Raw genomic sequence first — 19843 nt, 5'->3', positions numbered from 1 at the left:
CTCGGTATAAAACGAGTTGTATAAAATCAGAATAAGTTTCGGGAAGGTGATTTGTAGTAAAACAAGTCATGCAAAACAACTCGAACTCAACGAGTTATATGAAATTATGACACCAAATATTCTCTGGTTAAGCAAGATGTGCTAAAATCAGTCATACAGAGTTTACAAGCCTTAAATAACTTGGAAAGAATGAGTTATATAAATCAGTTCTAGAAAAAAAGACTTGGTAAAAAACAAGTCGTATAAAAAGAGCAAGTCATACAGAATGTGAAAGCGACTTGTAATATCAGGTCACCAAACAACAATGCTTAGGAAAGTAACAACTACACTACAACAAAGTGATACCACATAGAAAAAGTGCGCAAATGATTACGAAGTAACGTTACGAAAATGTTACATTATCCAAATCATGTTGAGTCGACCGACCTCCTTGACTTCAGACCTTAAAACTACTAAACTGCTCAGCACTTCAACTTGGTCATCTAATTGCTCGAGTCCAACTTCATAAAGTTTGACCTCGAATAGGGACACTGTTCATACCCTGGTCTAAACCATAAGCCAGGCCCAAATCAAGTTAAAAGGTTCATTCCATCAAATTGGCCTTCACCATTTATCCGACCTCCTTCAAAAGGTCCGGTTCGACGTAAGCAGGCACTTAACACTTATCTAAGTGAATAACTGCCTCCGTAAATCTCTCTCCTACTTCTAGAAAGGAGATCCCAACAACCCTAAGATAAATGGACGGTTATCCATCATCAGAAGTAGAACTACTTCAGCAGTGGTTATTGGCCCGTCTCCTATAAATACCCTGACACACTCAGGTACATCTAGGTTCCAATACACTTAACCTGCTTAACCCTTTGCTGACTTAGGCATTGGAGTGTCTTGCAGGTACCACCCCCACCTTTCCAAACACACAACTCGAATGGCGACTCACTGACGTAGGATAAGTCGGAAGCCACCTTCTTTCAACGTTTGGGCCTTCAATTCGAGTCCAATCATCTGGTTCTAGGTAAACCTCGGAACAATAATCAACATTCTTTTTTATGACAATCTTATATTGACGACCATATAAATATTTAGTCGACTTTAACTTTATATTTTTTTTGGATTTATATTTTGAAAATATAATAAATAAATAAATATAATATAACTACAAAAATAAAATAAAGTCAACCAATAAACTTTAATCTGACAAAAAGATATATAAAATAAAGTAGGATGTATAATAAGTTTAAAATAATTTTTCTTTTTATCCATTAAATTTTTTGTTACGAGATCAAATTTATTAAATTAAACTTAGTTTACAATGGCGGTGTTTGTGATTCGATTTAATTATCTGACTTTAATTTAAATAAAAACTCAACTATATATTTTAAATAAAATCAATATCAGTTTGATTCGATTTTTTTTTTTGAAAATTTCTAATAAAATAAACAAATGTATATAAATTTGATAAGCCTATTTGATTTTTTATGTTGACTTTTATAAATATAAGACAAAATCTTATTATCTAATGTTTTTAATAAGAGATTAAATTAAAATAATTAATGTTTTTTATTTTCAATCTTTTGTCTTTCAAAAATAAAAATATTTACTTTTTGTAATTAGAATATATATAGTTGAGTTTATTAATGTTTTTTTATTTTCAAAATCAAATTAAACTGAATAAAAAAAATTTAATGGATAAAGAAAAGTTGTTTTAACATCATTATACATCTTATTTTATTTTATATCTCTTTTTATCAAATTTGTTAGAAAGTTAGAGAAACAGTTAAAAAAAGTTTGTGTCTATTTAAATTGTGTAGAATAATACAATATAAAAAAATATTTATAAATATTAAAAAAATTAAAATAATAAAGATATAATATCCTATAATAAATATTTAAATATGTTAAATAATTATAATAAAAACTAATTGATCCTAATATATTCTAATAAAATTAAAGTTTATTGATTGACTTTATTTTATTTTTATAATCCTACGGGTGTTTATCAAAATTAAACAAGTGCACACAATCACAATTCCTCAAGCAACAAAAGAATTATAATTATAATTATATATAAATAGATAAATAGAAGATGAAAATAGATTATTTAAAATTCAAAATTCAAAAATCAAAATATATGATTTAAAAAAGATTCGATTATAACTGGATATACGAAGATAGATATGTAATCACTTAGATAAGCTTCATCCGCAAAGTAATTCAGCTATAGAGATAATTAATCAGTTGGATAAGTTTTACTCGCTAAGTAATTCAACTATAAATAAGGGCTATTCTTCTTTAGTGTTCATCTGTTTTGACTGATTGCTTGTGTTCATCTGATAAGTTATGCATAATTTAAAACTCTTCCTCTTCTTTCTCTTCATCTTCTACCATTTTTTTTTCTATTATCATCACCATCTTCTTCTTTTTTTATTATTCATATTTTTTTTTGTTTTACTTTCTCAAATTTTTTCTTATTTTACTCTCTTAATAAGAATAAAAACAAAAAATTAAACAAAGAAGAAGAAGAAACACATAATGTTATAAAATTACTTGGAAGAGGATGAACTTACATTCATTTAACTAAAAAAAAAAATAAGAAAAAGAAGAAGAAGAAAAAAATGCAGCATTAGAAGAAACATTTTTCTGTATTTGCAGCAAATTTGGGTATAACACGAAGATATTTGGGTGTATTTTTATTCTGATAAGTTTTGCATAATTCAAAACCCTTCCTCTTCCTCCTTCTCATCTTCTACTGCTTCTTCTTCCTCATCTTCTTATTTCGTTTTCTTATAATTCTTCTTGAGAGAAAAAATCAAACAAAGAAGAAAAAAAATACATAATGTTGCAAAATTAATAGAAAGAGGAGGTGGAAAAAAAATGCAGCAACAATAACAATAATAAAAAGAACCACGATGAAGATGAAAACGCAAACAAGAAGAAGGAGAAGGAGTAGGAGGAAGAACGTGGAATACAAACGTTGAGAAAAAACTATTTTTCTATTCAAAGTTGAAGAAGCGCGTGTTTATACGTTTTTTAAATTAAAAGTTATTTTTGTTAAATTTAAACTGACTTATATAGACTTATATGCAAAAAAAAAAAATTTGTATATATAAGAAGTCTCATAATACATATGGCTTATTCATACTGTGAATAATAAAGTGTTAATAATGTAAGCATGAATTGATTTGAGGGCGCTTATTATATGTGACACGTAGGTTGATATAGAAAACTTAGGAAGCGTGATTTGTTAATTTAGCATATATAAAGCGCATGCACGCATGCATCAAATCTTCCATATTGAATTTTTCTTTGACTATATATTTAATTACTTATTTAAATATAAATTTACTCGCCAAAGTATAACTATCCCTTCAAGTCTTCAACTTTCTACCATTCAACTATGAAATTTTAAGTTTTTATCCGCTTTCATATTAATTCTTCGGTAACAATAAAAAGACAAAAAAATCAGTCTAAATAGTTTAACTTTATTTTATTTAATATTTATTTATTATAAAATATATTAAATAAAATAAAAAATAATAAATTTTGATAATTTTTAATTAAAAATTTTTATTTTCCAAAACTTTTCATTAACATAAACTAACTTCATGCTTGTTTATTAAATGGAGGAGCGCAAATTGTAAGGTTCCACATCGGTTGGGGAGGGGAACGAATCATACCTTATAAGGGTGTAGATACCTCTCTCTAACATGACGCGTTTTGACGAGTGAGTGTGGGGGGTTTCGGCTATCATCCCTATCGTCAAAGGCAAAACTGTGAGGCCTTGTGTGCCAAAGCAAACAATATCGTACTAGCGGGTGGTTTGGGCTGTTACAGATGGTATCAAAGCCGGAGCCCGGATCGATGTGCCAGCGAGGGCGCTGGGCTTGGTTGGGAAGGGAACGAAGCATGTCTTATAAGGGTGTGGAAACATCTCCCTAGCATGACGCGTTTTGACGAGTGAGTGTGGGGGGCGCTTTGGCTATCATCCCTATCGCCGAAGGTAAAATCGTGAGGCCTTGTGTGCCAAAGCGAATAATATCATGCTAGCGGGTGGTCTGGGCTGTTACAGATGGTATCAGAGCCAGAGACCGGATTGATGTGCCAGCAAGGGTGCTGGGTTCCCTTAGGGGGGTGGATTGTAAGGTCCCACATTGGTTGGAAAGGGGAACGAAGCATGTCTTATAAGGGTGTGGATACCTCTCCCTAACATGACACGTTTTGACGAGTGAGTGTGGGGGCTTCAGCTATCATTCCTATCGTCAAAGACAAAACCGTGAGGCCTTGTGTGCCAAAGCGGACAATATCGTGTTAGCAGGTAGCCTGGGCTGTTACACAAATAATTTGGTTAGAGAATTTTTGTTAAAAATCTCTTTCATAGTTGTAGTGAAAGTTGAACTAAAAATAAAATATAGTATGTGATCAAAATTGAAATTCATTATTTGAAATTCTCTAAAATCACTACAAGAAAACATGTCTTTTGCTACGTTTTTGAAGCGTGGCGAAAAGTCAAAAAAAGCGTAACGATAGCTTTTCGCCACGTTTTTTGAGTTACCGGTATGCTTTTGAAAGGGTCACAACTGCAAGGGTGCCGGTTGCTTTAGCACCACGCTTTTGGTGACCTATCACCACGCTTTATTTTTTGCCACGCTTTTAAAGATCGTCATGCTTTAAAAGCGTGGTCATATGTGCCAAATATGGTTACACTTTTAAAGCGTGCCAATAGCAAGATATGGCTACGCTTTTAAAGCGCGCCAATAAAAAGACATATGGCTACACTTTTTAAGCATGGCAATGGAGAGAGATACAACTATACTTTTAAAACGTGCCAATAGCAAGACATAAGCATGGCAATTGATGACTATTGTACAATATGACTACGCTTTTAAAGCGTGGCAAAAAGTTTGTTCCATAACCTATAGTTTTTTTTAATCTTTTTTAATATTTGTAATAAAACCTTACAAAATTAATAGATAGTTTTAAAATTTAGATAATGACTAATAATTTTAAATCCACTAATTCAACATACATAACTTGTCACAAAAAAAAATGTTTAATCACATAACAGTATAACAAAATATCAAAAATCAAAGTGATAACAACTACACAATGTATTCCTAATACATGAATTACAACTCCAATAACTTTGCCATCCTATCTAACAATAATTTTGATCAACCTCCTCACATATGTGCACCCAATTCACCAAACTAATCATCATCCTCCACTATGTGCTAAGAGACGTACAGCATCCAGCTTCTTCAGGATTTCAATGGTATTTAGCAACAACTGAAAAGCTTTTATGGCTCTAGTAGTTTCCATAGTAGCTTCTTCTTCAGGATTTTTGGGCTTCCCCATTGCTTCAGCTTTCTTGATGATGTTTTATGGCTCTAGTAGTTTTCACAATAGCTTCTTCTTCAGGATTTTTGGGCTTCCCCATTGCTTCAGCTTTCTTAATGACCTCATTATCATAGGTGTATGCCTCAGCATCAACCACCATAACCTGTTAAATACTAGCAGCGATAACCAAAAATCAACATGGTATTTGAATGCACTGCTCTTCATCATCATCAATAGAAAGTAGATAGAGCATGTCCTCATTCTCAAGCTATAAATAATAAAAATTAATAATAAATAAATGGATAAAGAAATTAAACTTTTAGTTAATTATCATATCAAAGCCAACGCCACACTCTGTCAAATTAATAATAAACACTATCAAAATTAATAATAAACACTCTGTCTTCAACAGAGAGGTAATAACCACCAGCAAGTTCAGTTTCATTGAGTTCCAGAGCTTTCTTCATGCTAGAAAAATCCTTGAAGTCGATGTAGGCAAAACTGTAAATTACACCTGGTGTCAATTTGCTAAACTCAAAGCAACACGTAACACAATCATTTTGAGCATCCAACTTGAGAAACAAAAAGGATACACAAAAAATGAAATAGCAAATCTTTCACAATAAAAATAAACGAAAAAGAAAAAAGGATTTGAAGAAGAAACAAACCATTTAGGACCTCCAGACTCGAAATCTTTTAGGACTGACACCCTCGAGATCTCCCTGCAGGAACCAAAATGCTCATTTAGGCTAGCTCTTATCTGCAACCACAATTTTGGCAGTATTCAAATATGAATTGCAAAAAGAAACACATGCAAGGGAAGCAGCAGCAGACATGATAGAAATAAAATTACCTCCAAGAGATTTATCAACACCCCTTATGAATATAGTTTGACCAGTTTGACGCTGATCACCTTTCTGGAAGGAATTGCTGAAACTGAAAGAAGTATTACAAAGGATAAAGAGAAGGAAATAAGTGGAAGCAAGGCATGAAAGGGAGCGGAGAAAAAGGTGATAGAAGTAGATATGAGGCATAGGAGGGAGAGAGGAGAAGATATAATAATTACCTGCCACCAGGGATATATGAACCTCTTTCACGAGCTAAATCAAGCCTAACAGGATGATTCAACAACTCATGCTCATTCAATTCAAGAGCCTACAAGTACGAAAACCAAAAGGATTATCAATACACAACCCCAATAAATCAACAAATACATAATTTAAACATCTTTCCAAAGTAAAAAGGGATGGAGGGTAACCAAAAAATAGATTGCAGTAATGCATATCAAACAACACTATAGAGGAGAAAACAAATCAATAAAGCAATAGCAATTAGTTAACAGCATAGAAATAGCAAGGCAGTAGTTGGAAAAAAATTAGCTTCAAAATGAATGATATTACAACAATTAAATTAACTTCATATAAAAAAAACATGATAATTAGTTAACGCAGCCAATAACTTCCAACAACACAAGTACTCAAAAAAAAGTTTTTTTAATTTTAACACTTAATATATTTGACTGGTTTTAGAAAAGTAGCTAGCAAAAGCTATGCAACCACCATAGATAACTTATTATTCTGTAGATATTTGAGAAGCAATAGCTTACACTTTGTGCTGCCTCTGCAATAGCAAACTCAACATGTCTAAAGCGTTTAAACCTCCCAGTATCGTCAACTGAAAAACGAACATCAACTACTTCTCCACAATCTTTGAAAAACTCCTCACTGAACAACAGTAACATGACATCATAAGAAAAAATACACTATAAACAAGGAAATATAAGATATACAATACATACAAGTCAGATCGTTGCAAACTAAATGACAGGTTTCCAACAAATAGTGTCTTTGATCCACCTGTTGCAACACTAGGTGTAGAAGGGGTTTTAGACTGCAAAGCAAAGATATATTACCATCAAAGATATTAGAACATTTAAAAAGAATAAAAAAATGAGACCACTAACATACAACTTTCTTTGCTGAGTCAGCATCAACCATCTCGACATCCTTAGCCTGTTTCACACGAGGAAAATACATTTAGTGCACAATCACAAGACAAAGCAAAACAAGCCTTCAAACAGCGATATTAAAATACAAAGCGAGATGCTTACACTTTTCTGAGGAGTTTTAGAAGGTTTTTCTTCTTCCTCATCACTGTCATCTGAACTATAACTGCTTTCTTTTGAAACTTTTACAGGCTGCAGTGAATAGCAAAAGAAATTGAACACAACAAAATAATAAACAATGGTTCACATAGTATAAAATATTTAAAAAAAAATAGTACATAATTCAGATATTTAAATTGAGAAATTCAAGTTGAATATAATGGAAGAGAGAACAATAGCAATTAACACTACATAATACAAGTAGGAAACTAAGGCCCAGAAATAAATGACACGAGCAATCAGATGGAGATTACAAAAGAAAAAGATAAATACTGGAAATTCTAATCTAACCAAAAACTTATAAACTAAAAAAAATCCTTGAAAATAATAAAATTATTAGTCATGCTTATTTAATTGAAATGAAACATTATACCAGGAACAAGGGCAGATAAAGCAATGAACCGTTGGCTGAGCTTCTCTCTACGCTTCCTCTCAGCAATTGCCACCAGGGAATAGAACCCCTACGAGCCGCGGTAACTCAATTCAATCACTTCTCCATCTAACTCAATTTGATCCTCCCAATTCCTAATTTATCAACCTTAATAAGAAGACAGCAACCTAGTTCATTTTTTAACAATAAAAATCAATTTAACAAACACATTCAACATAACACAGCCATAACCAACTCATGCACTTTTAAAACATTCGTATATTAAAAACTGTAATTTTTAAAATAAATCCCACGATTTCATTAGAAGTTTAAACCTACTTGCTACTTAAAAGAACAGTGACGTTATCCAACAACAAAAAATTGCTCAGCGATATGTTCAGTAACAATACAACTTAGCAGCAACAAATTCAGCTCATTGATCATTTTTAACAACAAATTTAAGTAGAATAGCTTTCAGTAACAAAAACTTAAATTCAAATTCTCGGAATATGATTTACTGCAAAACAAAATCAATTGAATCATTATTTCAGCAACAATCTCAACTTTCAACAACAAATTCAAGATATACTGATGACTTATAATAATGAAACTGAAAAAGAAATAACAGGGCCGAAGGAAGCTGAAACTCCCCTACCCACGGACCAACTCACGACAAAGGAAGTGTTGACAGCCTAAGCAAGAAGACGAGCTTGCGATGGTGACAGAGAGCGACAGAGCTTGCGATGAGCTTAAGTCTGAAATAGCCGCGAGAGAAGCGTGAAACCAGAGAGAGAGGTCAACGGCGAGACCAGCCGTGAGAGAGGTGAGCCACAGTGAGCTTGAGGGAGAGAGTGTCGAGAGAAGAGAGAAGAAACTCAAAAGAGGGTTACGGGTGCCAGAAGAGGGATTGCCGACAGAAGCATCACGCGCGCCGGCGACGTTCTTCGCGGAGTGCACAATGAAGAGAGGTTAGGGTTCTTCGATATGATGCTCTTCATCGCGATCAGGGGGTTCTTCGTGAGGCACAATGAAAAGTGGGATGGGGTGAGGCATAATGAAGACAAGGTTAGGGTTAGGAGCAATCGTCACCTCGTGCGTGGAGGGCTTAGGGTTCTTTAATCTGAATGAGCTAGGGCAATTCAAAGAAGGGGAAAGCTAAAGTTTGGAAGAGTAGATGGTGTATTGCAATTGTAACTTAGTAATTTCGAAGGGAGTTCTCTGAAATTTTTTTTCTTTGGGGAACCTTTTGGCCACGCTTTTGAAGCGTGCCAAAAGAGTTGGAGGAAATGGCCACGCTTTTAAAATGACCCTATAACAAAATTTTGTCGCCACGCTTTAAAAGCGTGCCTGTTTTTCTCTATGGCTCCGCTTTTTGAGCGTAGCAAAAAAAGCGTGGCCAAATCTCGAATCAATTGCCACTCTCATAAAAGCGTGCCATTTGTTTCGCTACGCTTTTAAAGCGTAGCAAGAAAAAATGTGGCCAAATCTCTATTCAGTCGCTACCCTCATAAAAGTGTGGCCATTGACTACTTTTGGCCACGCTTTTAAAGCGTTGTCATAGACCTTTTTTCTTGTAGTGAATGTATCATAATATATAAAAATTAGTATCATGATCCCTTCTTTTTTCTACTATTATAAACTTTCTTTGGTCTCGAAAAAACACTTTTATTTTAACAAAGACAAAATTTTAGCAGAATACAGAATTCATGATCTTATTTTTCAGTTGGTCAAAGATTATTATCATACTCAATCTAAATATTCCCGAAGCATCCGTCCATCAAACTCAACTCGGATAGTTCATTTTCCAACGATAGAAGAGTGGCTTGTGGAGGTATTCTGCGAGATTCTAATGGGAAAATCATTACTTGCTTCAGTGTTAATCTAGGTTTGTGCACCGTAACTCTCACTGAACTTTGGGACATTCTTCTAAGGTTATATTTGTTATTGTGCTTGAGCTACCTTAATGTAGTGATTCTCAGCCAGTGCTCAAAACTCAAAAGCCAATTTTAAGCCCAAGTAGCAAGCCGTTGTTTCTGCTTCATTCTTCTACGCTTAAGTTGGTTGAGATTCTCAGCTCAGCTGCCACAATAACTCCATCATTGCTCCTAATAACCAATGTTCTGAAAATCGGTTCGAATTGATCAAAATGAATACCATTAACAAACACGATTCGGATAGAAAGTAAAACCGTCAAATTCAAAAACCGAAACTAGACTGTCGAGCCGGCCAAAAACCAGACGGTCAAACTGAACCGCAACCCAGCCGGTTTTTGAAATTTTTCCAAACGCAGCGTTTTGACTTGGCTCCAAAAAAGGAACCCTAGTCTTTCCCCTAGACACCCACAGCACAAACCCACTCTCAAGCCTCCCTTCCATCCCTCCACTCTCACCTCTTGCTCTCAGTTCCCACATCTCCAGTCTCCACCTCAAGCTTCCGGCGCAACATCCATTCAGCCATCGCCGTCGTCACAAGGTCTGTGGAAGTCACTCACCGTCGCAAGTTCCTTTCAGCCAGCTTTCCTTTCAGCCGTCGAAATCGCAGCCACCGCCAGTGCTAGTTGCTGTCGCGAGTGTCTTTCCGTCGGCGCCAGCTCTATTCGACCCTTCCACCCCAGCCACTGTCTCTGTCGCCGCCAGCTCTGCATTCTTCTCTGTCTTCCACTAACCCTAGGTATAAGTCTAATTTGTTGTAATAATAATTGTTGAAGTATGATTAATTGTTGGTTCTAAGTTCTAAACCTTGCTGTTATTATTTGAAGTATGATTAATTATTGGTTCTACATTCATCATTTCATTCAGCAACACCATTCGTATACAGACCGGGTCAACACCCATTTAAAGTGTTATTAAATGATTAATTGTTGAAGCTGATTGCTTTAAGTATGATTAATTGTTGAAGCTAAATGCTTGAAGGCTGAAGCATGATTAATTGTTGAAAATTTTTTTACTTGAAACATGATTAAATGATTAATTGTTAAAGCATGATTAATTGTTTGGATGTTGTTTGTTGAGATTATTGGGTAGTGGATTGCTATGATATTGTAATTAGATTGTACTATTATTGCTTTGTTTGAGTCTGTTCTGAATCTGATTAGTAATTTTCTGAATATGAAATCAATCAAAGAAATTGATTGTGTTGTTGTCAAAATTATTGCTAAAAATGAATTTTTTACTCTGCTGCTGCTGTTTTTAAATTTATAAGTATATTGTTTTTGAATTTTTGTTGATAAATTTGTTGGTTTCAGACTTTAAGAGATGATTATTTGTTGCTGTCTTTTAATTTTAAACCAAATTGATGCTTTCAAAAAATTAACAAACAACAGATGTCCCATGCTATTGATTTAGAGCAAGGAAATCATGAAGATGATGCTGTTGTTGGAGGTCTTGGGATTGATGATGCGATGATGATGGTAGTGTATTTTTCTGATGTAGAAGACGGTAGTTCAAGCCACTCTCATTACTAATGTCTTTTACTCCATTTTTTAACTGCAAAATTTGGTTTTTGATACTTTTTAATGCTAAATTTGATTGATTCTGTAGATATTTAGACACCTTTTTGTTTATGATTCATGAAATTGAGAATTGGATTATTTGATACTGCTCTTTATGTATGCTTGTTCTATGTCTTGGTGCTGAGTCTCACAAATATTCTCAATTACTTACAGCAATGATTTTAGGGATGGCAACACCACCCGAACCCGCGGTACCCACCCCGCCCCTACCCGCTCGGGGCGGGTTTTTGGGCGGGCGGGGTGGGCCGGGTTTAGGTACTACCCGTCCCGGTATATATATAATATATAATTTTAATATATAATATGTGTAATATATATAAAATAATTAGTAAAATGATTGATAATATTGTATTATATTTAAAATTTTACTTTAATTTATGTTATGTATGTGATGATGGTTATATAAATTTTGAAATTTAATTTTATTTATTAGATTTTAATAATTATGGGGCGGGTAGGGGCGGGGCGGATACCTGCGGGGACGGGTTAGAGTTCAACCATTTACTACCCGCAGGTAGAAGCGGGGCGGGTTTATGCAGATTATTGTAAGGCGGGACGGGGTCGGGTAGAGCAAAAACCTGCCCCATTGCCACCCCTAAATGATTTTCTTCTTGAATGAGATTTTATTTTTCCAAAAGAAATCATAAAGGATTAAGGTTGTGGATTTTTTTAATTGAGTGATGAGTGTAAAGCTAAAGATGATAATGACAAAAGTACTTAAAAACATATATTTTAAGAGTATTTTAAAAATCTTTTAAATTTGTAAATTGATAAGATCGTATAGTTTTTGTTTGTTTATTTATATTTTATTTATTATTTTATTATAAAACAATTTTTTCAGTTCAACTACGGTTGAATTAGTTAAATTTATAAACCAATAAATCAGTAACTAGAGCAATTTAATGACCGGTTCAGTTTCAAAACCTTGCTAATAACCATTCCTGCTCCTCGACTTACATCTTCTTTTCTTTCTTCTTTAATTTTTCTGTCCTCCTTTTCTTTGGTAATAATATGCTACGCTTAGAGGCTACATTGCATCACTATGATAGTATAGGAATTGATTTCTTCAAAAGTTAGAAGTGTTTTTATTATTTTTATTTGGGCCTTTAGCCCATGATATCATTTTTCTTTTTTACAATTCTCATTAATCTTTTAGTTTCTCTCGTTTTAACTCAAAAAGTTAGGACAAAAAAATTATTTTTTTTATAACAGAATTTTTATTTTTCAACTAATTAACTATTTTTCTAATTGATTTTCTAGCAAAACCTATTAATCATTGTAGTTATTATTTTTATCTTTTTATAAGCTTTTAAAAGCAAAAAAATATTAAAAATAAAAAATATAAATCAAATAAACTTTATATTTTTAATTTAAAATATTTTTTAATATATCAAAGTGTATAAAATTTATAAAAATTACCGGATAATTTACTAGTTCAAACATACGAACAATCCCAAAATGCAAAGTTTATACAATTTGATATATTAAGTTTTCGATTAAAAACATAGAATTTATTTATTTTTATTTTTATTTTTAATTTTTTCTTTTAAGATCTTATACAAAAAATAAAAATGATAATTATAATAATTAATAAAATAGTATGCCTATTATCTACTATTTTTAATTAATCAATTAAGTAGCATAACTATCATCAACTATTTTTAATTAATTATTGCAATTAGTATATATTCACTATTTATTTATTACTCATTTAAAATTATATATAAAAAAAAATCAATGATCAATTGAATTTGCATTGATAATATCATTTTTTATATGATTTTTTTATTATATTTTATATAAATTTGTTAAAAAAAAGTGAAAAAATATTGTTATCTCTTATAAATAAATAAATTATTATTTTTTTCTTTCTCAAACCAAACTTCACTTAATTTACTGCAACACAAAGCTGTTTAGCCGCTTGATATTTTCTGCTTGTAGCGGTTTTTTTTTCATTTTTTTTATTGTAAACCGCTATACGTATAAGAGTGATTTCTGCTCGACTGAAATGGTATATAATTAGCCAACGCGTGATTTACATAATTTAAAAAAATGTACACATATAAAGAATGTCAATTATTATATTTGCTTAATTTATCTTGAAAGTTTATTTAAATACATAAATTACCCTTGATAATCTATTTCATTCGTTATTATTTAACAAAACAAGTAGAAAAAAAATAATGTTACTAATTTGTTATTATTTGTCATTCTTTTCTCCAAACATTAATATTTTAAGGGAGCATAGTGTAACTTATAACAAGCACTTGCCAGCTAATTAACCAGCACCTATACTTCAGAATTAGAAGAAAGTATGGAACCAACTACAATTAAGTTCCTATAAAACTAATAATTAAAAGTTATTAAATAATTTAATAAATTTAATAAAATTATTATCTAATAATTTTTAATTATTAATTTTACATAAAATTATTTGTATCTGAATTTTTAATTTATAAGAATAAATAAATTGATTTGAATGAAATCCAAATCATAAATTAATTGTATAATTTTTAATTTCTAAGATAAGTGTCTTAATTTTAATATATTTGAAATCATAAAATAATTTGAATTTATAATTTTTAAATTTAAAATTATTATAAAAAGCAACACTTTTTAAATATATAGGTATTTTAAATATTTAAAATTTAATTGATAATATACAGTTATTTATCCTTTTTTAAAGCAAATTACATAAATAAAGTAGAATTTAAAATTACTCAATTACAATATTTAGATAATGATTATATTTTTTGAACTTGATAAAGAAATAAAAGATAAACAAAAAGATAAAGATTCAAACAAAATAAAAAAAGATAAATTAAAATTTAAATAAAAACAAAAAGGATATATTGAAATTGAGTACAAAGAGAATTATTTTATTCTCTATCCAATTTCTTGACACAACAAGAAAGGGCTCCTTAACCTAACTTGTCAACGCCATATATAACTCTTCAATCTTCTATCCAATTTCTTCATGCAACAAGAGAGACTCTTTAACCTCAATTGTTTGCACCATGGTTTCATTACGAAACAAAAAAAAATTTAAACCTCTAAATCATTCTATACTACGACTACCCTTGTTTATGAGATATTTATAATTTCTTATTATGTTAAAATATAGAAAAACTCTAAACTCACAATTATAAGGCCCAATCTAGTAATTAAATAATCAAAATAAAAATACATCAAATTAAATTAAAATATTCTAAAAATATAAATTAATATCTTTTAAATAATACTTAAACTCTTTATATTACAAATATTTAAAACATATATTAAAACTTATTTTAATTATATAAATTATTATAGAATATAAATATTTTAAAATTTATACATAAACTATTACAAATTATCGCAATTTATACTTATATTAAATTGTAAATTGTAACATCCCACATTTTTGAAAATCTAAATATAAATAAATTGTGATTTTATCTTGTTAAGTTTAAATTTTGTAATTTTAGAAATTATTTTGTTAGAAATAATTAAATAGATTCGGAGATAGTTTTATTTTGAATCAATTAATATTCTTAAGTAATTTTATTATAATAGAATATTTTGTATAATTTTAGTTATTGAAAAATAAGAAAGAATTGTACAATTTAATTTAAATAACTTTTATCCTGAAAAAGGTTACGATTTATTTTATTAATTTGATATCTTATTTTATAAATTAATTAATTAAGAGTAATTAAATTAGTTTTATTAACATTTGGAGTTTAAGTTGATTAATATTCTTATGTAATTTTTATAATTGGTTATTTCATATGCTTTGGAAGTAAAATTTAGTAATAAAAGTATTATATAATTTAATTTAGGTAATTTCTATTATGAATGAGTTATGGTTTATTTTATTAGTTTGAGCTTTAGAGATTAATTTATTAGGAATGATTAAATGAATTTTTATAAATACTTAAAGTTTAAGTAATTTTATTATAATTAGATATTTTATAAATTGAAATTAAAGTTTTGGTGATAGAAAAATAATAAAAAGTTATATTATTTAATTTGAATAATTAGTATTGAGTTTAAACTATATTTTATAAAAATGTGATTAATATATTTATTTTATAATTTAAACTAGAAATAATTAATTGAACTTAGCAATATGTTGATAAATAATGTTCTTATATATTTTTAATAGAGTATAATTAATTTTAAAATTACTTTACCCTTCAATTTTATCAAAATATCTATTCATATTTATCTTTATTCCTTTATAAAATGTTTTATTTTTAACCCAAAATCCCCAAATTTTTCACCCTTTCAGTGACACAGGTTTGAAGACGCAATTTGAAGCTGCGAGCGATTAGTAGGTTTTCTTTATGGTTTTAATTAGTCTGGTAGAGTCCCCTCGCTGATTGTCCCTTGAGATTTTATTTCATATAGAGGAGTATGTTTGGTATATTGTATTTGAGTTTTATTTAGTTTCTTTTGTATAAGAATTATTATCAATAATATTTATGTGATTATTATTATTTGTAAATGTTTGAATTATGACTTTAATAAATAAAAAACAAAATTTTTTGGCTTTTCCTTAAAACCGAAACACGAACTCGATACAAAGACTCGATAATTAGGTAGTTAATATTAGAAAAGGTCACGTAACGTTCTTTCTAGTAGAAATACCCTGACTTAAGCAAATATTTTGCTGGATGGGACGTTACATAAATAAATCATTAGAGACTAAAAGAGTTTTTACATAAAATAAATAGTAAAATAAAAAACTACGTGTAAGGGAGTCGGTGATTCACATCCATTATCTCATTCCATGTAGCTTTGGAAACTGAATCATGGGCATAGATGATGATTTTTTTTCTTTTTTTCTTTTTGATTAATAGATGATGTTATTTTCAACGACATAATACTACAAGTAATAGAAATAATAACCTTATTTTCTTCCTTCAATTTCTCATGATAATAATCAACATTTTTTTTTATGATAATCTTATATTGACAACCATATGAATATGTAGTCGACTTTAACTATATATTTTTGTTCGATTTATAATTTAATTACGAAAATAAAATAAAGTCAACCAATAAATTTTAATTTGAGAAAAAGAAATATAAAATAAAGTAGGATGTATAATAAGTTTATAATAATTTTTCTTTTTATCCATTAAATTTTTTGTTACGAGATCAAATTTATTAAATTAAACTCAGTTTATATTGGCAGTGTTTGTGATTCAATTTAATTATCTGACTTTAATTTGAATAAAAACTCAACTATATATTTTGAATAAAATCAATATCAGTTTTATTCGATTTTTTTTTTTGAAATTTTCTAATAAAATAAACAAATGTATATAAACTTGATAAGTCTATTTGATTTTTTATGTTGACTTTTATAAATATAAGATAAAATCTTATTATCTAATATTTTTTATAAGAGGTGAAATTAAAATAATTAATGTCCTTTATTTTCAATCTTTTGTCCTCCAAAAATAAAAATATTTAATTTTTGTAATTAGAATATATATATATAGTTGAGTTTATTAATGTTTTTTTAATTTTATAATCAAATTAAATTGAATAAAAAAATTTAATGGATAAAGAAAAGTTGTTTTAACATCACTGTACATCATACTTTATTTTATATCTCTTTTTATCAAATTTGTTAGAAAATAAGAAAAAATAGTAGAAAAAAGATTTGTATCTATTTAAATTGTATAGAATGATATAATATAAAAAAGTATTTATAAGTATTAAAAAATCGAAATAATAAAAATATAATATCCTATAATAAACATTCAAATATGCTAAATAATTCTAATAAAAACTAATTCATCCTATCACTTAGAAAAGAAGGATCATTAGAAATCTCCAAAAATTGATTTTCAATATCAAAATATATGGAATAACGGTTCCTTTGGCTATTGTTATCCCTAACTAAAAGAATTTTATCAGATAGAAAATTTCTAATGTTCCTGACACCGACTAAATAATCAACATTACTGTAACTAGAATTGTCACTATCATTCCAGCTAGCAAAGTCTTTTTCCATATCAATCAAAATTGGGTCTTCACTTGCACTGGTATTTTCAACAGGACCAAAACTATCCATTGAGTTACTTAACCCACACCTGTATTCTAACTGCCTATAAAACATCATAGAATTGAACCACCATTTTTTCATAGAATTTTTCCTCTATTACCATTAAAATACAATAGATGAATAGTCATTCGAAGAAAAATCATTAAACATAAATATAGAATATTCAAAATATTCTATCACATCTTTTTACTAATATATATAAATCCAATCACTAGGATTGGTAACTAGTAATAAGTTAATAAGGAGCGAGTGGGTATAAAAAAAAATCATTCTTTTTGGTGAGAACATATAGTATTATTTCACTGTGTATGTCACTATATGTGCTGGAATTCCTTTTCATCAATTCTAGTACCCCTCTTTTATTGCCCCCTCTTTTTTCTTCTAATCTAATCCTTTTCTCTTCATTGTATTTAATAGAAGTAATAGAATTATTGGGGTAATAGAATTATTGCGACAATTTTGAATTGGTATTTACTTGGTCCATGATCTTTTAGCTTTTCTTTGAATCATTAGGTTTAGACATTACTTAAGGGATCTTAAATCGTTTAAAAAAAAAACAGCAACATACCAACCATTTCTTTTTTTTTTTCTTTGAATTATACAAATTCAGGATTGTATCCCGGAATACACTTTTGCTTGCAATAGTTTTTTTTTATCAATTCTAAAAAAATTTACTATTATTTACCTTGCTCAAATTTTATCTTTTCACTTTCTCTATAAAAAATATACTTAATAAGTTGTTCTAATTTATTTTATTAATTTTATTTTAATATATTCTAACAAAATTAAAGTTTATGGATTGATTTTATTTTATTTTCATAATTAGATTATATTTATTTATTATATTTTCAAAATATAAATCCAACAAAAATATATAGTTAAAGTCAACTAAATATTCATATGCCCATCTATATAAGATTGTAATAAAAAAGGAGATTGATAATTATCATAAAAAATTGAAGGAAGAAAATAAGGTTATTATGACTATTACTATGTAGTGTTATGTTGTTGGAAATAATCATCAGTTATGCTTATAGTTCAGTTTTCAAAGCTACACGGAATGAAATAATAGATATGAATAAACTGAGATGCTTAGGTAGCATTTAGAAGAGAGACAGAAATTGAGAGATTAAGATTTAGAGATTAAAATTGAGAGACAGAGATTGAAATAAGTCTCAGTGTTGTATTTGGTATAATGTAGGAGATAGATATTGAAATAAGAATGAAGCTCTAATTTAATTTACACAAAAAATAAAGTTAGAATTAATTAATTGAAATTAGGATATTTTAAGTAAAAAATTTTATTAAAGTTTTAGTCTCTATCTTAAAAAATTTCAGTATCTTGAGTCTCTACTTTTTAAGATACTGAAATACTGAAATTTTAGAAACAAAAACTGAAATTTTAGTATCAGTTTCTAATTTTTTATACCTCAAAACAAAAGCGGTTTTGTTGGGAATAAATAGTATGACCACAATCCAATCAATCATGTGTCAAATAATTTGTTATTGTTATTATATTAAAATGTTAATATAATAACGTCCTTGATTAAATTTAGAGATTTATCATTATGATAGTGATCATAATATTAAGAGATAAATCTTTTATAATTTAATCTAAATTGTTCTTGGTCATAAGATTATTAAAAAGGACATTAATAATCCGGAAAGATCAATATATATATATAATGGTCTTCATTGAATGAAGATTAATAGATCTCATTTATTAAATTATATATATATATATATGGTGCATATAGAGATATGACCATTGAACTGACTCACTTTGAGAATTCTTAATGGTTATAATTACCGTATATTTGTCAATAGGATATTCTCAAGATGAACATAATAATAGAGTTTCCTTTGACCTGCGACTGTCATAGTAATTAACAATGTATTTATTATACTTTGATTCCGGACACCTAATACCCTAGGGTGCTAGTTGAATGGATATTGGGTATAATTTAAATACTTGTAGAATTAATGATTAGTCAATAAGGAATCCGTCAACTCTCGGTAAAGAGTTTGAGCTCTATGATTATAATGACTGAGATGAATAAAACCTTGGCCAAGGAGATTGAATGAATAAAGGAATGAGTTTCTTAAGTCATTCACAGTTCATTATAATAATGGTAACAAGTTAGAATTTGACAATTAAACCATACTCTAAGGGTTAACTAAGAGTTGGAAAGATGGAAGGAATTATACTTTGTTCTTCTAAGGTTCTTAGTAAAAATATATTACTTCATACTATTGGGTCGTTGAGGAGTGTTGCTAGACGCCAACCTTGATTAGTAAATTTAGTATGACTAATTTACTACCCGCTTAGTATTGAACCTATGGGGTCACACACTAACGAGTGTTCTAACCTTTGCTGTAGAATTATTTAATTATTATTTTGAT

The 19843-nt window shown here is 29.3% G+C and overlaps 1 protein-coding gene across 17 annotated transcripts; it reads right to left on the bottom strand.

The window, feature by feature from the left end:
• Positions 1–4997: 4997 nt before the first annotated feature.
• LOC148572545 (nucleolin 2-like) lies at positions 4998–9040 on the bottom strand. 17 transcript variants are annotated; one of them, XR_015907437.1, is made up of 10 exons: positions 8524–9025; positions 7872–8023; positions 7445–7531; positions 7302–7346; positions 7133–7224; positions 6941–7058; positions 6401–6489; positions 6188–6270; positions 6003–6094; positions 4998–5497 (listed from the first exon to the last, which is right to left on the bottom strand). XR_015907437.1 is itself a non-coding variant. In XM_088509160.1 (10 exons), exons 4-9 carry the CDS (start codon positions 7329–7331, stop codon positions 6031–6033), a joined length of 438 nt encoding a protein of 145 aa, XP_088365286.1. In that variant the 5' UTR covers positions 7332–7346; positions 7445–7531; positions 7872–8036; positions 8524–9025; the 3' UTR covers positions 4998–5507; positions 6003–6030. The 17 variants fall into 17 exon arrangements, 6 of the variants coding, with proteins under 6 accessions (XP_088365286.1, XP_088365284.1, XP_088365285.1 ...); XR_015907441.1 differs by having other exon boundaries at positions 4998–5507; positions 8524–9004; XR_015907435.1 differs by having other exon boundaries at positions 4998–5507; positions 7872–7959; positions 8524–8975.
• Positions 9041–19843: the final 10803 nt, after the last annotated feature.

This window comes from Arachis ipaensis, chromosome B3 (assembly GCF_059453495.1).
Source record: "Arachis ipaensis isolate K30076 ecotype BB chromosome B3, ASM5945349v1, whole genome shotgun sequence".
In the NCBI taxonomy this organism is placed as follows: Eukaryota; Viridiplantae; Streptophyta; class Magnoliopsida; order Fabales; family Fabaceae; genus Arachis; species Arachis ipaensis.
This window is presented reverse-complemented; position numbering and strand designations above follow the sequence as displayed.